Source organism: Haplochromis burtoni, unplaced genomic scaffold (assembly GCF_018398535.1).
Source record: "Haplochromis burtoni strain Fernald_Lab_line unplaced genomic scaffold, NCSU_Asbu1 Contig_269, whole genome shotgun sequence".
NCBI classification, from domain to species: domain Eukaryota; kingdom Metazoa; phylum Chordata; class Actinopteri; order Cichliformes; family Cichlidae; genus Haplochromis; species Haplochromis burtoni.
In genome coordinates this window covers 488,868-507,141 of record NW_024582630.1, presented here as the reverse complement: position 1 = coordinate 507,141, position 18,274 = coordinate 488,868, and the positions used below count along the sequence as shown (strand labels likewise).

Here is an 18,274-nt window from a genome sequence, read left to right as displayed (position 1 = left end):
CACACACACACACACACACAGTGTAAATTACTGTGTTGACAAGTTGTTGTGCGCACAAGTTTGACAGAGGAGGAAATGAGACCTATAGTTCACCGACAAACCACACTCCATTAACAGTCAATGGCAAACCACAGACACACAGAAACAGTCCAGGAGGTGACGACCAAAGACGCTTCCAGCAACACACAAGGCCCCCGGAGAGGCTGACAGGGTATCCTCAGAAACAGGAGCGGCAATGTTTCCTACACGTGTCAGAAAGGTGCTGTTTGTTGTGCACCTTCAGCAGGACTTGTTGTAGAATTTTCGACACGTTGCTGATGCTTTTGATTTGTGCTCTTAGTGCAGTGAAGAAATGAAAAAGCTTGCATGAAATTAAGACTGAGAGAAAAGGGATGTGTAATAAAGAGTCTCAGCTGGACAAAGTGAAACTTCTGAGTATAACTTGAGTTAAACTGAGGTAAAAGTGAGCTCACATGGGTTTATTTCTGTTTACTGAACTGAACTAAAGTAAACTTAACTGCAAATATGAAATCGAGTGAATCATTACCTTTTAATTTAATGCAGTGCACTCGATTGCAAACATTTGTTTTTGTCTCATAAAGAAATATTATAACAACATTAAATTAGCTTTATATATTATTTTTATATATTTTACATATTATTAGGTTTATTATGGCAACTTTTTGAAACTCGGTTAACATAAGTCACAGAAAAGTGCTGCGCAGTACGCATGAGTTTGAACTTTGATTGATGTTTTTTCTGCAAAGCAGACAAAGTGGACCGTGGGTTCTTATAGCTCTTGCACTAAAGCAATAAACAAAAACAAAAAAATGCCAGTTGCAGATTCACTTGTTAAATATCAGTAGGCTCATCTTCAGAGTGATTTCTTTAACAATGCATGGAAAGTCCTGGAAACTCCAGGCAGGGGCTATAGCAAAGGGTGGATTTTGTCTTTAAAACCAGGCCAGCTATTTGCTTTGCTCCCTGTTGCTTCTGATGGCCTTCAAGTACCCGCGGCACAATCTGGCAAACGACATGAGGGAAAGACGACAGAGTGCTAGCAAACACAGTGTGCTCTGAATCCTTTGTGCATCCTTATCTATGGATTCTGCTCACGTAAAGTTCATTAGTTAATCATATACCCACATGTGTAAATGCTTTTCTGTGCATTTTGTGTGTGTGTGTGTGTGTGTGTGATGCGTGTGTGTGCGTCTTTGTGTCAGAGTTGGGTTGAGTGTGTGTTTCCCAACATGAGCAGGCAGAACTTAACACTAAGCAGCTGTCAGAGAAGCGCTGGCTATCGTCTTCCCCGGGGGGTCGACCTATCAGCTTCTCCCACTGATGGCTCTCCTCTCTCAGCCTCGCCTGGGCTGGCCCGGGGGTGGTGAAGGTGTGTGTGTGTGCAAGTCCTGCTTCTGCTGGGGCCTCAGCAAATCTGATAATTACTGACCTGACAATGATCTACCTCCCACCCACTGTCTCCCTTCTCCCAGACCTCCCTGATGAACAACTCTAAAAAAGTTGTACAGTGGTTGAACACATGAAAGGTTACATTAGAAATCTCTTTAACTTTATCACACACAACACACACACACACACACGCACACACACACACACACACACACCACACACACACATACACACACATACACACACACACACACACACACAGAGAGAGAGAGAAAGAGAGCGGAGGGATTTTCCCCATTCCCCAGATATTTCCCACATGAAACACACATGAATGAGAACATCTGAGGCTGATGGTGTGTGTTGGAGAGCTACAGCCTGACAGTGACTGTACAGGTGCTTTGCCCAGGCTGTTAAATACACACACAGCACAGTCCAGTGTTGTTATGTTGGCCTTGATACGATTTAACAGGTACTGAGTGAGAAAATCCAAATGTAGCAGCTTTCCTGGCTGGGAAAATCACATAATCTAACAGGTCTCGTTTGGCTGAATTTTATTATTACCTTTTCCTGGTTAGTATGGATCTAGGTTTTAAGCTGTTTGCAGTTTTAGAATGTAGTTTTAAAACATGATTTATCATCATCACATATCCACTGTAACAAATATCCGAGCTCCCACCAAAGTAGCTATAAAAACTGCTATTCACACATACACAGTATTTCCAAAAGTATTCAGTCAGCATCCCAAATCATTCAGGTGTTCCAATCACTTCCATGGCGACAGGTGTATAAAATAAAGCGCCAAGGTCAGCAAGCATTTATGAAAGAATTAGTTGAACTCAGGAGATCAGAGAATTCCGGCGTCTTACTGTGATGCCAGCTGTGCAACCATTCCAAACATGAAATTTCCTCGCTACTAAATCTTCCACAGTCAGCTGTTAGTGGTATTATAATAAAGTGGAAGCAATTGGGAATGACAGAAACTCAACCGTGAAGTGGTAGGCCACAGAAAATCACAGTGTAGGGTCAGCAGATGCAGAGCAGTGTGCAGAGCCAATAGCTACAGAGCTCCAAACTTCATGTAGCCTTCAGATAATCTTACATGTGTACAATGAGAATTCACAGGATGAGTTTCGATGGCCAAGCAGTATCCACGCCTTATATCACCAAGCACGATACATAGTGTCGGATGCAGTGATGTAAAGCATGCTGTAACTGGACTCCAGACACAGGAAGCCTGTTCTCTGACAAATATCTGGCAATCTGATGGATGAGTCTGGGTTTGGTGGTTGCCAGGAGAATGGTACTGGTCTGACTGCACTGTGCCAAGTGTAAAGTTTGGTGCAGCAGGAATTATGGTGTGAGGTTGTTACTCAGGAGTTGGGCTCCAGTTCCACTGGAAGGAACGTTTAAGGCTTCAACATATCAAAACCATTTTGGATGATTTCAGGCTCTCAGCTTTTTGGGAACAGTTTGGAGATGGCCCCTTTTTGTTCCAACATGGTGGGGAACCGGTGCACCAAGCAAGGTCCATAAAGACATGGATGAACGAGTTTGGTGTGGAAGAATTTGATTAGCCTACACAGAGTCCAGACCTCAACCTGACAGAATTCAGACTGTGAGCCAGGTCTTCCTGTCCATCAGCGTCTGACCTCACATATGTGATCCAAAATTCCCATAAACGCACCAACACTAACCCTAAACCTCGTGCAAAGCTTTCCCAGAAAAGCTGAAGCTGTGGGCTCATCATATTAATGTGTGTGTGTGTGTGTGTGTGTGTGTCCAAGCTACCTTGATAAGTGAGTTCTTGTGAGTTTTTTTTTTTGTCTTTCCCAGGATGTCCTTGTAAATATAATGATAATGTTCAGTGCAGCTGCCATGTTGTTCTCCTAATGCATGTTTATGGATGCGAGTGCTCTGCCCACAATTAAAATCAGTTCAATGTTAAATCAATGATTTAAAATGATTTAAAAGTAGATTTTTCTTGTCATTTCTGAGACACCAGGCCTCCACCCTCTAACTGTTTCTTTCCTCTCATGTAAAAGTAGTACTTGATAGTTAGAGAAATTTGTATTCATTGTTTATTTGATGATAGATAGAAGGATCGCGCAGTTTGACTTAGTTCCAGTAAAGATGATCAAGTTGATCTTACAGAGGGGTTTTTTGCCATTTCAACCCTTATTCAGAGTTGATTGTTTATTTTCATGACATATCTGAAATATATAGTTTTCATTTTCATGACCACAATTCACTAAGCATAAAAAACTACTCTAGTACTGCTTGGCATTCCCCTTCCCATCAGATTCAATAGTAATTACTTGACGCTCAACTTTCCACACAGGGTCCTCATCGGGTGAAAATGACTAATAAATAAAAATTGCAAGCAAACAACAAAGACCAAATGCTGAGTTGTGAGGGTGTTAGCATGCTGCTAATGTTTCTGTAGCCTGTTTGATTTCAGTGGAATTTAAAATGCTAAACTTTTTCACTTTTTCTTTTACTGAAATAGCATTTTTTTTTATTTTGCTGACCAGTTGTTGAAGATTGAAAGGGAAAGATACATCAAAGTTGTAAATTATAAATAGCTATGGGTTGTTAATCAATGTGCAAAATGGTTTTAGATTGACTCTAACAACCAAGTGTGTGTGTACATTTAGCTATTGTGAACCTGCTTCACATTCTGACTTGTCAAATTAAGGTTTCATCCAGTGGGTTGTCCCCTCTGCCTCTCAGTAAGACATCTTACTCTTTCTTTTTTTCCTTCCTTTTTTAACCTACCTAAAAAGCCTCTGTGGGCCCTGCAGCCAAGCAGGAAAGCAGGAGCTGAGGCCACAAAACGTCCATCATGTCGACAAATTGACTCAGTCAGCTTCATCCAGGAGCATTAGCCCCTCGGCCCTTTGAAATTTTACCCCATTGATGGTTCAGTGGAGTGCTTTATGGAGAAGCAGAGAGAAAAAGAAAAAAATGGAGGAGAGGAGGAGGCCTCATCATGTCTGGTAATGACAGGACGAGAGAGGAGCAGCAGTGTCTGTGTGTGTGTGCATGTGTGTGCAAACATGTGATGTGACCTGATGTCCATCTAAAAGAAAAAGAAAAAAAAAAAGAAAAATCGATTTTAAGTTTTTGACCTGAAAAAGAGAGTTTGTTTCTTAGTTTAGATTTTGCTAAAACTTTAAATTAGAGTTCAATTATTATCATTATTAGTGTGTGTGTGTGTGTGTGTGTGTGTGTGTGTGTGTGTGTGTGTGGCTGTGTGTGTGTGTGTGTGTAAATTCATCAGCAAGTCACACACTTGACTGACACAAAAACATGCTACTTTAGCTGCAGGAGGCCTGCAAGTGGAGGCTATACAGGAGTGAAACCGAGGCTATTCATCAGACACTTCAGACCTAACAGGAGAGACTGAGAGAAGAAACACGAGAGAGTGAAGGGAAGAGGTAGGAAGAAGAGAAAAGAAAAACACACCTGGATGTTTACAAAAAGTTTATGAGGAGAGGCCGTGTCTCTGTGTGTAATGATCTATGCTTTAAGTGTGTTGTGATGGACACTTACTACGCAAGTCGGAAGTAAAAATTTTGAAGTGAGACTTGAACATTTTCAATGCATGATTTTTTTTAACCTAATACTTTTTATTATAATTTACAAGCAGATGTTACACTTTTTAATGACAGCTAAAGTAACTTGAGACTTCCTATACCTGAAGACACATCAGTATATGATATATGAAACAGTGATATAGATTAAACTACACAACAGTATATAAAGGTGGTAAAAGTTGCTCCAAATAGACCATCTCTATCACTCTATAAGAGACTAACAATTATGTTATCAGTTAATTAAAAAGGATATGAATTCATCATTCTAATTATTTATCTAAACAAATTTAAAGAGTGAAAAATAAATTCAAACACTTATCAGTTAAGTTATTCTATATTGAAAATAGTGTAACAAAAACTTAAAAATATTCTGTATATTTTTGCAGGACTACTTGTACTGCTAAATAGTCCAGTACAAACTCCATAAAAGTGAGATGGACAAATTATTTATTTACTTTAAGAAAACTGCCAAAAAGATACTTAATGCTCTATGACGTAAGACAAGTAAAGTGGAAATTAATTAAAATCCTAACTGTTGTAATTTGACAGATTTTACATTTTAATTTGTACTCATTTACTCTTGACAAATGACTGGAGGTTCCCTTAATAATCAAAAAAAGCTACAGACTCAAAAAAGGGGTAAAAAAAGAAGAAGAAGGAAACATGCTTTGGCCAAACCATTCCAGTGTTGTGTGTTGGTATAGTTTTTACTGCTGTGAAATCACAGGTCCAAACTGACGTTTTAGCCCAAGTTTAACTTAAACTACAACAACAATGAGACGCCACTAACTCTGCATATTTCTCTGCAGAGCAACACTGACCCCTTGTGGTAGTTTGCAGATCCTACATCAACGCACTATCAGACTTCAATCAATTTCGAAGATGGTTTGATAAGAAAGTCTGATTATCTGAAGCACTTACTCTTATCACGAATTGTTTATGAAAAACATACATGAGTTTATATAGGTTGGATGTAACTACAGAAGAAGAATAGTTACAATATTCTCAGTAATGTCATTCACGACAGCTAAAAATGTGCATATAAGGCACACAGCATTGACATATAGGTCCCTAAAGATAAGCTAAGTTCATTCTGGTGGTCTGAATTAATGCAGCAAGACTGCACAGCGTCCAGTTGTCGGCAAATATGCGTATGAATTATGTCAAATCATTTATTTATTTATAGATTACTTTTAAAATGGGACAAATCCCTGTGGCACGAATATGTCCAGTGAGATGGTCTTATTTAGACTACAAAGACTATAGATTTACTATCACTCGTCACAGGTTTATTATCTTCTTTCTTATGGTATAATTGTAGTTTTTTCTACAAGATATTTCTCCGCTCTCATTGGCTACTTGACAGGCTGCGTCAGTTTTCTGCCCCTTCCTATTGGTAGCTGATCTGATGCCTATTTCTTGCGTCCTGGTCCAGTTTGAGTGAAGGTGAACCTGTGAACCCGGTTTGTCTCTAGAAACACCCATTCCTCATTTGCTCCTCTTGCACAACACCGGGATCATCGTCTATTTCATCCCGAGCCATGTCCCTGTTTAGCGACGTCCCCCAGGCTCCCCCGGTAGCCGTGTTCAAACTGACCGCTGACTTCAGAGAGGACACCCATCCACAGAAGGTGAATCTGGGCGTCGGAGGTAAGAGATGCTAGATGTCAGCTAATGCTAAAGCTAGGCTGGCTTGCTCTCTCTTGTAGTGGCACTGTAAAGCATAAACACATCGCATCAGCTGTGTTTCCTGTCTTTTTGTAGCTTACATTGTTTGGTACATTCGGGCTATGGCGGTGATATCATGTTCGCACACGTAAGCAGCGTTTGATGTATGACCTTCGCTGCAAGCTGCTAGCGGCAAAGCTAGCATTAGCTTCTTCTCATGTTGACAAGTAAATTGCTCGGATTTTTTCATTGTTAGTGCAAATGTTACACCTCTCACTGAAAGAATTGACAATTCCAGGAAGTAGGGCTCCATGTCGTACCACAAAACACTTCTCATTTAAAGACTTTAAAATCATGATGTTAAAACGCATAGCGGCTGTGACTTGTTTTACTTGTCCATCTGTCCTTGAACTCATCAATCTCCACTTACACACTGACATCCTGTCAAAGCAGGAACTTACAGGCTGAAGTTTTCTTACGTAGTACCATCAAAGTAGTTTACTGTTTTTTAATATGTAATCTTACGAGTCGTGTTTGTTGCGACGTTGTCAATCATTATGTGATACATAATTGGTAAGTCCTTGAAACTGTCATTAGTTTGCTTGGTTGGTTAGGAAAGTTTTGTAAGAAAATGTGTTCAGTTTTTAGAATGAATGTTAAAGCCGTGTGTCATTTGGAAGGTTTTGTGCTAGTTTGTGTCCCTTACTTAACGTGCACTGTAGAATATCTCTTTAATGTTATTTTATCCTCATTCTGACTATTTATGCTAAACTGTAATAAACCAGCAGGCAATCTTTAGTCATCTGTAATAGGTTAACAGGTTGACACTTGTATCCCAACAGTTTCAACATTAACCCCAATGTGCCAGATGTGTCATCTCGTATGAGCCTAGTCTATCCTGCTCCTAGCCCAATGCTTCTGGCTAAAGTGAACTAATACTTAGTTACTTCAGGTCAGCCAGAATAAGGCAAACCTCTGATGTAGCTGCTGTTAAATCTATTAACATATTTTGCCTTTAGGATGTAATGTAGAGCTAGCAGTTTGTCACCTTTTCATGTGCACAACCTGCATGTACACTTTATGGCAAGAGTCAGAATGCAAAATATGAATAAAAGCTAATGGGCAGAATATGCTTTAACGATCAAAGTGGCCCCTACAGGATTATTAAGATTTACTTTCTCTGATGATTCATCGTGGACTGAGACAGTAGTTGCACTTTTTCCGGTCGTTGCCAAAACAAACCTGAGCACATAAACCAGTTTGGCCTGGAGAAACCATTCCAGTAGTTTTATATTAACTCTATAATTTAGTGTCTCTCTCTGTGTGAAAATGGATCAGTTGTTAATAATGGATTGGATTTATATAGCGCTTTTCAAGGCACCCAAAGCGCTTTACAATGCCACTATTCATTCACTCTCACATTCACACACTGGTGGAGGCAGCTACAGTTGTAGCCACAGCTGCCCTGGGGCAGACTGACAGAAGCGAGGCCGCCATCGGCCCCTCTGGCCAACACCAGTAGGCGGTAGGGTACAGTGTCTTGCCCAAGGACACAACGACCAGGATCGAACCCTAATATGTTAAATTATGTTGAAAGCGAGTCCACAAAAGCAACAGGAAGAGTTTTCTGGGTTCCAGATTTCTCCAGGCCTGTTTGCCACTTGATCTGCGTCTCAGGTAAAGTGATGTCAGATTGGGCTCTATTCAGATTTTGTACTGGCCACACACAGAATTATTTTGCATACCCCAAAGCCACCATAAGCATGTTTGACCTTTTAAGTGTGCTCGCCTTTGGACCCTGAGTGACTGTGTACCGCCGCTGCCAAACCCTGATATGTGATCCTGCTCTGCTCACGCTCCAGACCAGTATGAGGGAGCACAAGTTCCTAAGGAGTCAGATATGTGCTACACACGTTTGCCGGTGACCTTCAAAGTTTATATGGCATCATATGAAGTTAAATGGCAGTTTATTCTTTCCTGTGCGCACTTTCTTCTATTCACTTTACTATTTGCAGACTGCAGTGCTGTGTTATTACCATTTTTATCTTTGAAGTATTATCTAGAATTTTGTAATACTCGGTAATATGGCGCTATACACAGACACAAGCAGCAGAAACAAAGTGTTTGTATTTAGTTATGTAGTATATCAGCTGTAAATATTTATCAACATCACACTAAGCATAAAAAAGCTTGTTTGTGAAGTGCAGGCACGAGTAATAGTCTACACAACCTGTCCCTAAGAAGCAATACCTGTGCCTTCTGGATTAACATTTGCTTTGCTTTGTGTCCCCTCCAGCTTACCGTACTGATGACTGCCAGCCCTGGGTGCTGCCGGTGGTGAAAAAGGTGGAGCGGCTCATCGTGGAGGACGAGAGCCTGAACCACGAGTACCTGCCCATCCTCGGTCTGCCAGAGTTCCGCTCCGCTGCCTCAAAGGTCGCCCTGGGAGACGATAGCCCTGCCATCAAGGAGAACAGGGTGGGACATGCACACTGACACATGGAGGTTTTTGATCAGTTGGAGCAAATGTAATAAATGTTGTTTATTTTTGCAGTGAAATAAAAAGGAAATAAAAGCACATTTTACATTGATTAAAAGTTCTTTCAATTTTAATCTGTAACTCAGCTTTCCATTGATTAATGGACATAAGTGGATGAGTATCAGCTGATCAGGTTTGCCTGCGTCTTTAATCTCTTTTAAACATCCTTAGAAACCCTAATTTAAAGCTCCACATTTGTATTTCTCAGACTCCAGTAGTGGTGGTGTATTAGTTCTGAATACACTGAACCCCTCAGTTTATCGTCTTTCACACCCAAGCACCTTTATTTCCCCTCCTTTTAAGGCAGATTTCTTCTGATTGGCTGCCCCTTGCAAAGTTTGAACAGTAGGTGGGTGGAGCTGTTGTGCTTACGACCATAGCTGTGTGAAGGAGATGGCCTCTCATCTACATGAGGTCAAGGAAGAGTTGAACAAGCAATCTGAAGCCTGAGATTTTGACTCACAGGGAATTCTTGTGCGCACACGTCCCTGCAACCTCATTATTTTAAACTTAATTTATATTAAATATGAGCATTTACCACTGCAACAGTTTAGGTAGAACAGGGAAAAAAGTGAAAAACAAGACAATAAGGGCAGGAAAACCTGTGAAGGCAAGGTCTGAAAGACCAACAAGTCTTGGTGTATTAAGTTAGTGCATATTAACAGCAGTGTTCAGAAGCAGGCATGACCCGCAGCCTTATCACAAAATTCTCTGGCCGAACTGTGAAAAGCAACATGTATTTAATATCATACGTATATTTCTCTGATTGCGTTTCCCACTGCCCGCTTCCTGTCACAGGTTGGAGGAGTCCAGGCTCTGGGTGGGACAGGTGCACTGAGGATTGGGGCAGAGTTCCTGCGGCGGTGGTACAACGGCGTCAACAACGCAGCCACGCCCGTCTACGTCTCGGCACCCACCTGGGGTTAGTGAAAAGTTTTAGGATGCAGGAAATTGTAGTTGAGAAAGTTTGACTGTTTTTGGATAATGAAGTGAACGTCTCAGTGGGTATCAGAGCAGATTTAAGTGGTAAACACTTGCTGAACGTTTCTTCTTCCAGAGAACCACAACGGTGTATTTGCTGATGCTGGTTTCAAAGATATCCGCCCATACCACTACTGGGATGCTGCCCAGAGGGGCCTGGACCTCACTGGGTTCCTGGATGATTTAGAGGTGAGGATGGAACGATGACTCCTGTTTAGTTACAAGAACCCAACAGACAGTGATATGAAAACAAGAAGACTCTTTGGGAGCATTTTTATTCATTTATTTTGAATATTTTTACTCATTATTTGTCTTCTCTGAGCAGAAAGCTCCAGAGTACTCCATCTTTGTCCTCCATGCCTGCGCACACAACCCCACTGGCACCGACCCGACCCAGGAGGAATGGAAGCAGATTGCAGAAGTGATGAAGGTACAAAGACATTATTTTACCATCATCTGATGGCCTTGGTGGTGTCTAACTCACCATGGTTATCTTCTTCTTTTGAACAATTGCTTTAATGTGTAATTTAAAAAAGAAATGAACTGAATTTTAATGTATGTATTTCGTCTTTTCCTTCTCCAGAGGAGGAAGCTGTATGTGTTCTTTGACTCCGCCTACCAGGGCTTCGCCTCAGGCTCTCTGGAAAAAGACGCCTGGGCCATCCGCTTCTTTGTCTCCGAGGGCTTTGAGCTTTTTATAGCTCAGTCCTTCTCCAAAAACTTTGGCCTGTACAGTGAGTACTCACGGTCCACGTACATTCATGCATACAGTCTTGTGTGTTTTAGCCAAAAATAAGTTTATACTGTTTATACCTCTACTTACCCTCGATTAGTTTTATGTGAAGCCATATTTTGTCTGTCTCTACTTACAGATGAGAGAGTGGGGAACCTGACAGTGGTTTCCAAGGACAACGAGAACCTAACCCGCGTTCTGTCCCAGATGGAGAAGATTGTCAGGACGACCTGGTCCAACCCACCTTCTCAGGGAGCACGCATTGTCAGCAAGACCCTCAACAGCCCTGAGCTGTTTGAAGAATGGTACGCTCCATCAGTCAGCGCTTTAATATTAGCATACTAGCTCCTGCTAACCCTTCATCTTTTACCTGATTATTCAATTAATATTAATAACTTATCTTCCTTGTCGGTGCATGCACATGGATGCTTGTTACCAAATGTGCATGCTAGCATGGTTTTGAAATTTTGGAAACACTTGGCCTTTCTCTCATGTGCTATTACTTTTAGAGGTTCATAGTCTTTGTCAGCTGGCTTTTACTCTCATTGCCTGTCTTATGTCCTTTTTTTAAATATCCCCACTTGTCTCCATCCTGCCTCCCCACTTTAGGAAGGGTAATGTGAAGACCATGGCAGACCGAGTTCTGTTGATGAGGGATCAGCTGAAGGCCAAGCTGCAAGCTCTGGGCACCCCGGGGACCTGGGACCACATCACTCAGCAGATTGGCATGTTCAGCTTCACCGGCCTAACTCGTGAGTGAAAACACACATACACGCACTAATGTAGAAGCACATCCTGCTTTTAACATACTGGGATTATCAGCGATAAGCGTCACAGTGGTGGAGGGACCTGCAAGATACCCAACACATGCTTAAAGGAGACGTATTAAACTTGATATTTCTGTTCTTGGACTCTGCTCTTCACAGTTAAAGTATCTTTATATGTCTTATACTTGGCTTCTGTGCAGCCCCTCAGTTCATATTCTGTTTGAAACAAGCAGTCTTGGCTCACTTTATCTTCACATCATTTATGAAGTTCACTCACTCTGTTGCAATTTGTGCTACAGCCAAACAGGTGGAGTACATGATCAAAGAGAAGCACGTGTACCTGATGGCTAGCGGTCGCATCAACATGTGCGGCCTGACCAGCAAGAATATCGACTACGTCGCTCAGTCCATCCACGAGGCCGTCACCAAAGTCCAGTAAAAGCCATTTGTGCTCGTCCACTTCCTGCCTCCTGTACGCCACAGGACGTTTCATCGAGTCTGTGCCCCTCTCTGCTTATCCTCTCCTCCTATTGGTCAAACTGCGTCCTCACAATTTGCAGTTGAACCAACGGGAGGAAGGATGTGTTTTTGTTCTCACATGACGGCGTCATTTTATGGGAGGTACAGTGGTTTTTGGAAGAGCCAGGTATGATCGAACACGCAGACGTGACAACCCCATCATATGTTTGAATTGTTGCCGCAAGCTTCTGTGCAGTCCAAATCATTCCACTCAAACTGGACACCAGAATGTGGACTGGGAAGATTTGCGATGAAATTATGCTTCCTACACAACAGTAGTACTGAACAAACTGCAGCACAGGAAAAGTCGTGTAAATAGATGTAATTACTGTTAGAGTCCTGCCATTTCATTTATAAGCACTGAGACCACAACAAATCACTTTCCTGTTTTTAGCCATTAGAATATAAAAGCTGGTACTGTAATCTTGATTTTATTTTGTTGTGTTAAAGTTCAACGGTCATCATCATCTCAAAAAAGCACATGCCTGATGCTGTGTTGCCTTGCTTTAGACATACGGCAGAAGATAATTTGTTTAGCCACTAAGTCAACAAAATCGCCTTCTGTGCCATCATTGAACAAAAGTCACCTTTTTCCTCTCTCTGTTACTTTGTTTCCACCCTGCAGTGCCCTTATGTTGTTACACAAAGCCGCTGTAAGAAGCCACTGATCACACCTCAGAACCTGTTCTATGCCGCAGTCACATGTTAACTGGTGTTTGTAATGGCGTTCACACTAAATTAAATTATGAACTCTGTGTATGTGTTTTGTTTTTTCCCATATCTATCATCTTGTGAGACAGTGGATTTAAAATATCTTCATATTTAAAGGCAAAAACAGACATCCAGATATGATATAATCAGCAGTTTAACACCGTACATTGTGTAGAAAGTGTGGAGATGTTGGCGGTAGTGATGTGCGATACCACTGATTTCCTTTCCGATCTGATACCAAGGGTGGTGTCAACGATATTGAACCGATACAAAAACTTAATGTTTCATTGTATTTCATAATACAATATATAATTGCATTATGTAATTGTAACTATAATAATAATATAGCTTCATCATAATTACAGGACAGAGTACTTGTTCTTATTACTTAATGATGCAGAATAAAAAATATAGAAATAAAAAAAAAATAAAAGTTGTGCGCTATTTGACATGTTGACATGTTGCCTGCCTGCTCGCCCCAGCAGCACCTGTCCCTCTCTTCCTCTTCAGTTCGCCTCAACATACGCTCGTCATATTCTGTGATATGATTTACTCTGAGGTGTTTGAGGAGGTCAGTGGTGTTGCCACAACGCCTCACCGTCTTGCCACATGTATCACAAACCGCATCTTGGCATTTCGTAGAGGCAAAATACGTCCACACATGACTCCGTTCACGCTCAGCCATTGTTTTGAGTGTGCACGCCATGGGCTGTACAGCTGTATTTCGCATATGACTATGAAAGGCGTACGAGAAAGTCGTTCCTTCCAATTTAGACAATCCGAATGATATAGTTTCTTTCCAATGTGTTCCTGTTAATGAAAAACTGCAAATTTATCCCAAAGTACTAAAATATTGATATTTTAATATGAGAATCGATTCTAGAACATAAATTACTGGTATCGGAAGAATTGATATTTCAATATCGATCCGCACACCGCCAGTTGACGGCACTGAGTGTGAAGTGAAGTCATCAGCTGTCACAAGTAATAGCTGTGCTGAGGAGCTTGTGGCTGCTTTCCAGAACAGAGCAGGTGACTAAAGTGACTTTAAACAGACTATTTCACAAACTGCTGATTTACACAGATATCTCTGTGGTTCATAAAAGAGAACTGTCCAGTGAGTGACTGCTTTAAGTTGACTGGAGTCATAGAGAAAGAGGAACTCCAAACTCACTGTATGCCACAACTTGAAGCAGCAGACGATCCTACCAGGTTTCATTTCTGTCCTCAAACAACAGGAACTGAGGCTAAAATTGGACAACAGAAGACTAGAAAAAATGTCCCCTGATTTGATGAGTCCTGATTTGACATCTCCAACATTCACATTATAGGGTCAGACGTTAGTGCAAACAGCATGAAAGCATGGATCCATCCTGTCTTGTAACAACGGTTTATTGAATTTAGGCTGGTGGTGTTGGTGGTGCTGTAGTGGGGGGAGGGATATTTTCATGGCACACTTTCGCCCCTTAATGCCAACGACACTTGTCAGTAAGATCATGTTGGTTGGTTTGGTCTTGTGGGAAATGTTTAAAGCAAGAAAAATAAACCATAATATATCATCACCAGATTTGTCTTTAATATAAAATAAAGACATCAGACTGTTAAAATTCAGTATTTTGTGGAACTCTGTATTTTTGTATATTCTGATACAAAAAACATCACATAGTTGCTTTTCTATTTTACAAGTATTAAACTCTCATATTTCCAAGGAAATGCTGTCTGTACATGTCTGCAGCTCGGCTCCTTCTGTTAGAAAGTACAGTGAAAACAGCTGAAAACAAATTTGCACTGATCAGCTGACATTACCTTGTCTCATAGCAGAAATAGTGAATATACAGAACTGATCTCAGACATGTTATGAGCGCATCCTGATCTCCGAAGCTCAAATAGATGTACAGCAGGAAGCATGAACCGACCTAACAAATCAACAACGTCCTGCAGCAGAATCTGTTATTGTCTGGATTTGACCTCAAAGGATGCTGCTGATTGGCTGAGGCTGGTGCCCCAATGCAGCAAAATGACTCAGCAGGTTTCATGTATTGTACTCAGGAGGGATGTTTCTCTCTGCCTGGCCTCCTGTTACATTAACCAATGAGCAGAGTTGAAAAGCACCCCTCCCACTAGTTCCTAAATATGTGTTTGTACTGCTGGGAGAGGCTGTTTGATGCTAATGCTTCTCACTAATTTGTTGACTGTCTTTCAAAATTCACTTTAAACAAATCAAGGTCTTTAATCCTCCCCTCCAACCAATTATGCAAGTAGAGTTTTTAAGTGCAGATGACGCAGCACGATAACATTTTACAAAGTAATGCAGCAAAGTGGCTTCAGTCAGGAAACAAAACTGTATCAGCGAGTCAAATTTTAGGCCTTTAAGTGCATTTTCCTTCTTTTCACATTTCTTCCTCCTTCTGCTCCTCCTCCTCCTGCTCCAGGTCTATGCTGCAGTGGCACAAATCTGATCCTGAACCTCAGTGACAGTGCCACACCCTCCCATCCCATCCCTGCTGTACCATGCAGACAAACAGAAAGCGCAGGTTCAGAGGCAGCTCTTCACAGATCACCAAAAACCTGAATGATTTGGGCCTTCAGACATTATTACTGAATCCTTTTCCTACACAATAAGAGTGGCAGGATATTATACTTCACAAAAGTGATCAAAAAAGCGACATGTCTCAACAATCAAAACCGAGAAGGAGCATGATTTCAAGCGATGATGTCATCCACAAACTGGCACTGGGAGTTTTCAGCACTGCTGTCATATGAACTGTAGGTGGATACATGAAGGAAAAAGAAAAACAAACAGAGCCTTTTAAAGACCGCACCACCACCTCCGCTAACAACGTTTAAGGAGAGTTATATAATCATTACATCCTCTTTGGCTCTGTGGCTCAGCAGCCACAGTTTCTCATACACTCAGCACTGCCTGCAGCACATGTAGCAAACATCAGAGCAGAACAATATTTCAATGCTGGATTATTTCCAAAATAACACTTTCCTGATGTTCTGAGCCATGAGTTTAAAACATGGCATCCATGAAACCCGCATAACCCCCAACAATGAGACTTCTCTAACAAATAGATGACATCATGGTGGCCATTTTTTGGCCATAGTGTCTACCAACTAAATGCTCACTAGCCCTTTGCTAACACCTCTGCATGGGATGTTTTATTGTTACCATAACAAAACGCTGATTTTAGCCGCTTAAAGCAAATTGCGCCAGACTCCAGGATTTAGGTCAAGCTAAGCTAATCGCTTTCAGCAAGACAGGGAATGACTTTGTGTTCGACATTCAACAGGAGATTTGTCTCCAGCCCACGTTTTACAGACACTTAAATGATTCTCAGACTCAGTGATGAATAAAATGAACAGGAGGTTTAGAGCTCCAATCGTAATACCCATATGCAGTTGAAAAATATATAATCATAACCATATATTTGTCTTCATCTACTGAATCGATTCACCGCATGGGTAGAAACACGTGGGCACATCGAAAGGTTTACATTATATTCGTACATGGCATTCATCCCTATGGATGTGAATTCACTGCTGTAATAGCCTACACCACACAAGCATCAGCAATGCTGGGCACTGATGTTTTCATTTCTTTCTTTCTTTCTTTCTTTCTTTCTTTCTTTCTTTCTTTCTTTCTTTCTTTCTTTCTTTCTTTCTTTCTTTCTTTCTTTCTGTTGGCACTTCTAGGCCTCCATACCATCAGGAATCGCTGTATGCTATTTCACTATTTCTCAGTGTGACCACATTTTGTGAGCAACTGGTGGAAAATGCGTGCATATTTCATATGCAGTATATAAAATGCAGGTGTTAACAAATAGAATGCAAATAGATAGTATTTCTGCACTGTAGGCTGAAACTCTAATTATTATTTAAAGGGTGCTAATCAGGCAGCCTCTAAAAGAACCTTTACTATAATTTCACTTGTGCATTTGGAGCAGTACGTACAAAACAGCAACATCTTTGGTGTCTTCCCTCTGTTTCCCGAGCAACATCAGTGTCTTTAGCTCCATTGAAGAAGTGGTCTTACGTGAGTAAAAAAAACCCTATTTTTCTATAAATCTTTTACATTCACAGTCTTTTCTTTACACATGTGCATCCACACAAGAACCTGGAGATGAGAAGCCATGGCATAGTGCTGAAGCTTGTGTTCTTTGATACAGTGAATCAAAGAGCGAAGGGTTTGGTGCATGTTGCTAAAGCTGCACCCCCGCTTTTTGTTAGGATGGTGTCTTCCACCCACAGGTTCTGTGCATTCTTGGAAACTGGTCCACTTTACGGTCTCCAACAGTGCGGGCTTTTGGAGTGTGTTTTCAGATAAAACTCTGAGAGCTGTAATTCAGCAGCCACATTTGTCTTTACAAACAGCTTAAAGAACCATCACATGATGGAGTGTATTCTGGGCTGTTTCACACACACTCTGCTAGGTTTTCACCAGCGGCTGCTCTGAAATGTCCTCTGGTGTTTTTTCCCCTTCACGAGATTTTTTCCTCTTCTTGTGGCCTGAGGAAACAAAACACATTAACAGTTAAATGCAGAAGGACCGGTGTACCTGTCTTACACCTACTAGAAACTACCATACTGTTGTTAGATTTAAATTTATAGACAGCATTTATTTTGGCTTCTAACTAAGGTCACATATTATTGCCAGTTACTAGCATTGTAAGGCTTTGGATCTTAATTTAATGTGTAATTTTTACTAGAAACACATTGAAATGTTTCTGTTCATCAATCGCATGTCTATGTCCAGACTTTCTGATAAATCAACATGGCTGAGGCTTTTGTTGTTGTTGTTTAAAATAAAATTCTTTTCTTTTCTTTTGGGTTTTTAAAATTGTTTTTAGTTTCTCGTAAAAAGATAAAAACACATCATTGTGCTTGAGGATGAAGTATCATAAAGTAACAGGTTTCTATGAACCAAAAAGTAATTTTCTCAACAAAAAGAAAGTTGTTGATTGTCTTTGACTTTCTATTGTCTCTAATTTCTGCAACGCTTTTAATCCTGCGTGCACAAAGCTTTATTTCTTTGAGGTTTTCATTTCAGTTTGAAATGAGGAGAAGTAAACGATTTGCATAGAAATACCCAAATCAACAAAACTCAAATGTCATATGTCGCTGTTTGTGTATATTTTTGCTTTCATGAAGATTTGTTTTTCAAATTCAGCAGCAGCAGCAGCAGCCTCCTACACATCGATCTGACACAAAGCGCTGGAATCATCGTCCAGAAACAGCACGAGAATACAGAGCAGGCAAGTCCAAAACACTAATGTATGTTTAAGTGTGTGTGTGTGTGTGTGTGTGTGTGTGTGTGTGTGTGTGTGTGTGTGTGTGTGTGTGTGTG

At 41.0% G+C, this 18,274-nt stretch overlaps 2 protein-coding genes across 2 annotated transcripts in view; one reads left to right on the top strand and one right to left on the bottom strand.

The window, feature by feature from the left end:
• The first annotated feature begins 6,409 nt into the window (after positions 1 to 6,409).
• On the top strand, positions 6,410 to 12,968 carry LOC102296943 (aspartate aminotransferase, cytoplasmic). The gene is made up of 9 exons (XM_005939959.3): positions 6,410 to 6,656; positions 8,971 to 9,152; positions 10,012 to 10,135; positions 10,271 to 10,383; positions 10,520 to 10,624; positions 10,778 to 10,928; positions 11,067 to 11,232; positions 11,537 to 11,679; positions 11,994 to 12,968. Exons 1-9 carry the CDS (start codon positions 6,548 to 6,550, stop codon positions 12,131 to 12,133), a joined length of 1,233 nt encoding a protein of 410 aa, XP_005940021.1. The 5' UTR covers positions 6,410 to 6,547; the 3' UTR covers positions 12,134 to 12,968.
• A 519-nt stretch (positions 12,969 to 13,487) lies between these two features.
• The window catches only part of LOC102297247 (metal transporter CNNM1), a 24,161-nt gene continuing 19,374 nt past the window's right edge, over positions 13,488 to 18,274 (bottom strand). Inside the window, exon 10 of the mRNA XM_005939960.3 lies at positions 13,488 to 17,436. Coding sequence (XP_005940022.1) covers positions 17,357 to 17,436 — 80 coding nt within the window. The 3' untranslated portion in view covers positions 13,488 to 17,356. The remainder of the gene's footprint in view (positions 17,437 to 18,274) is intronic.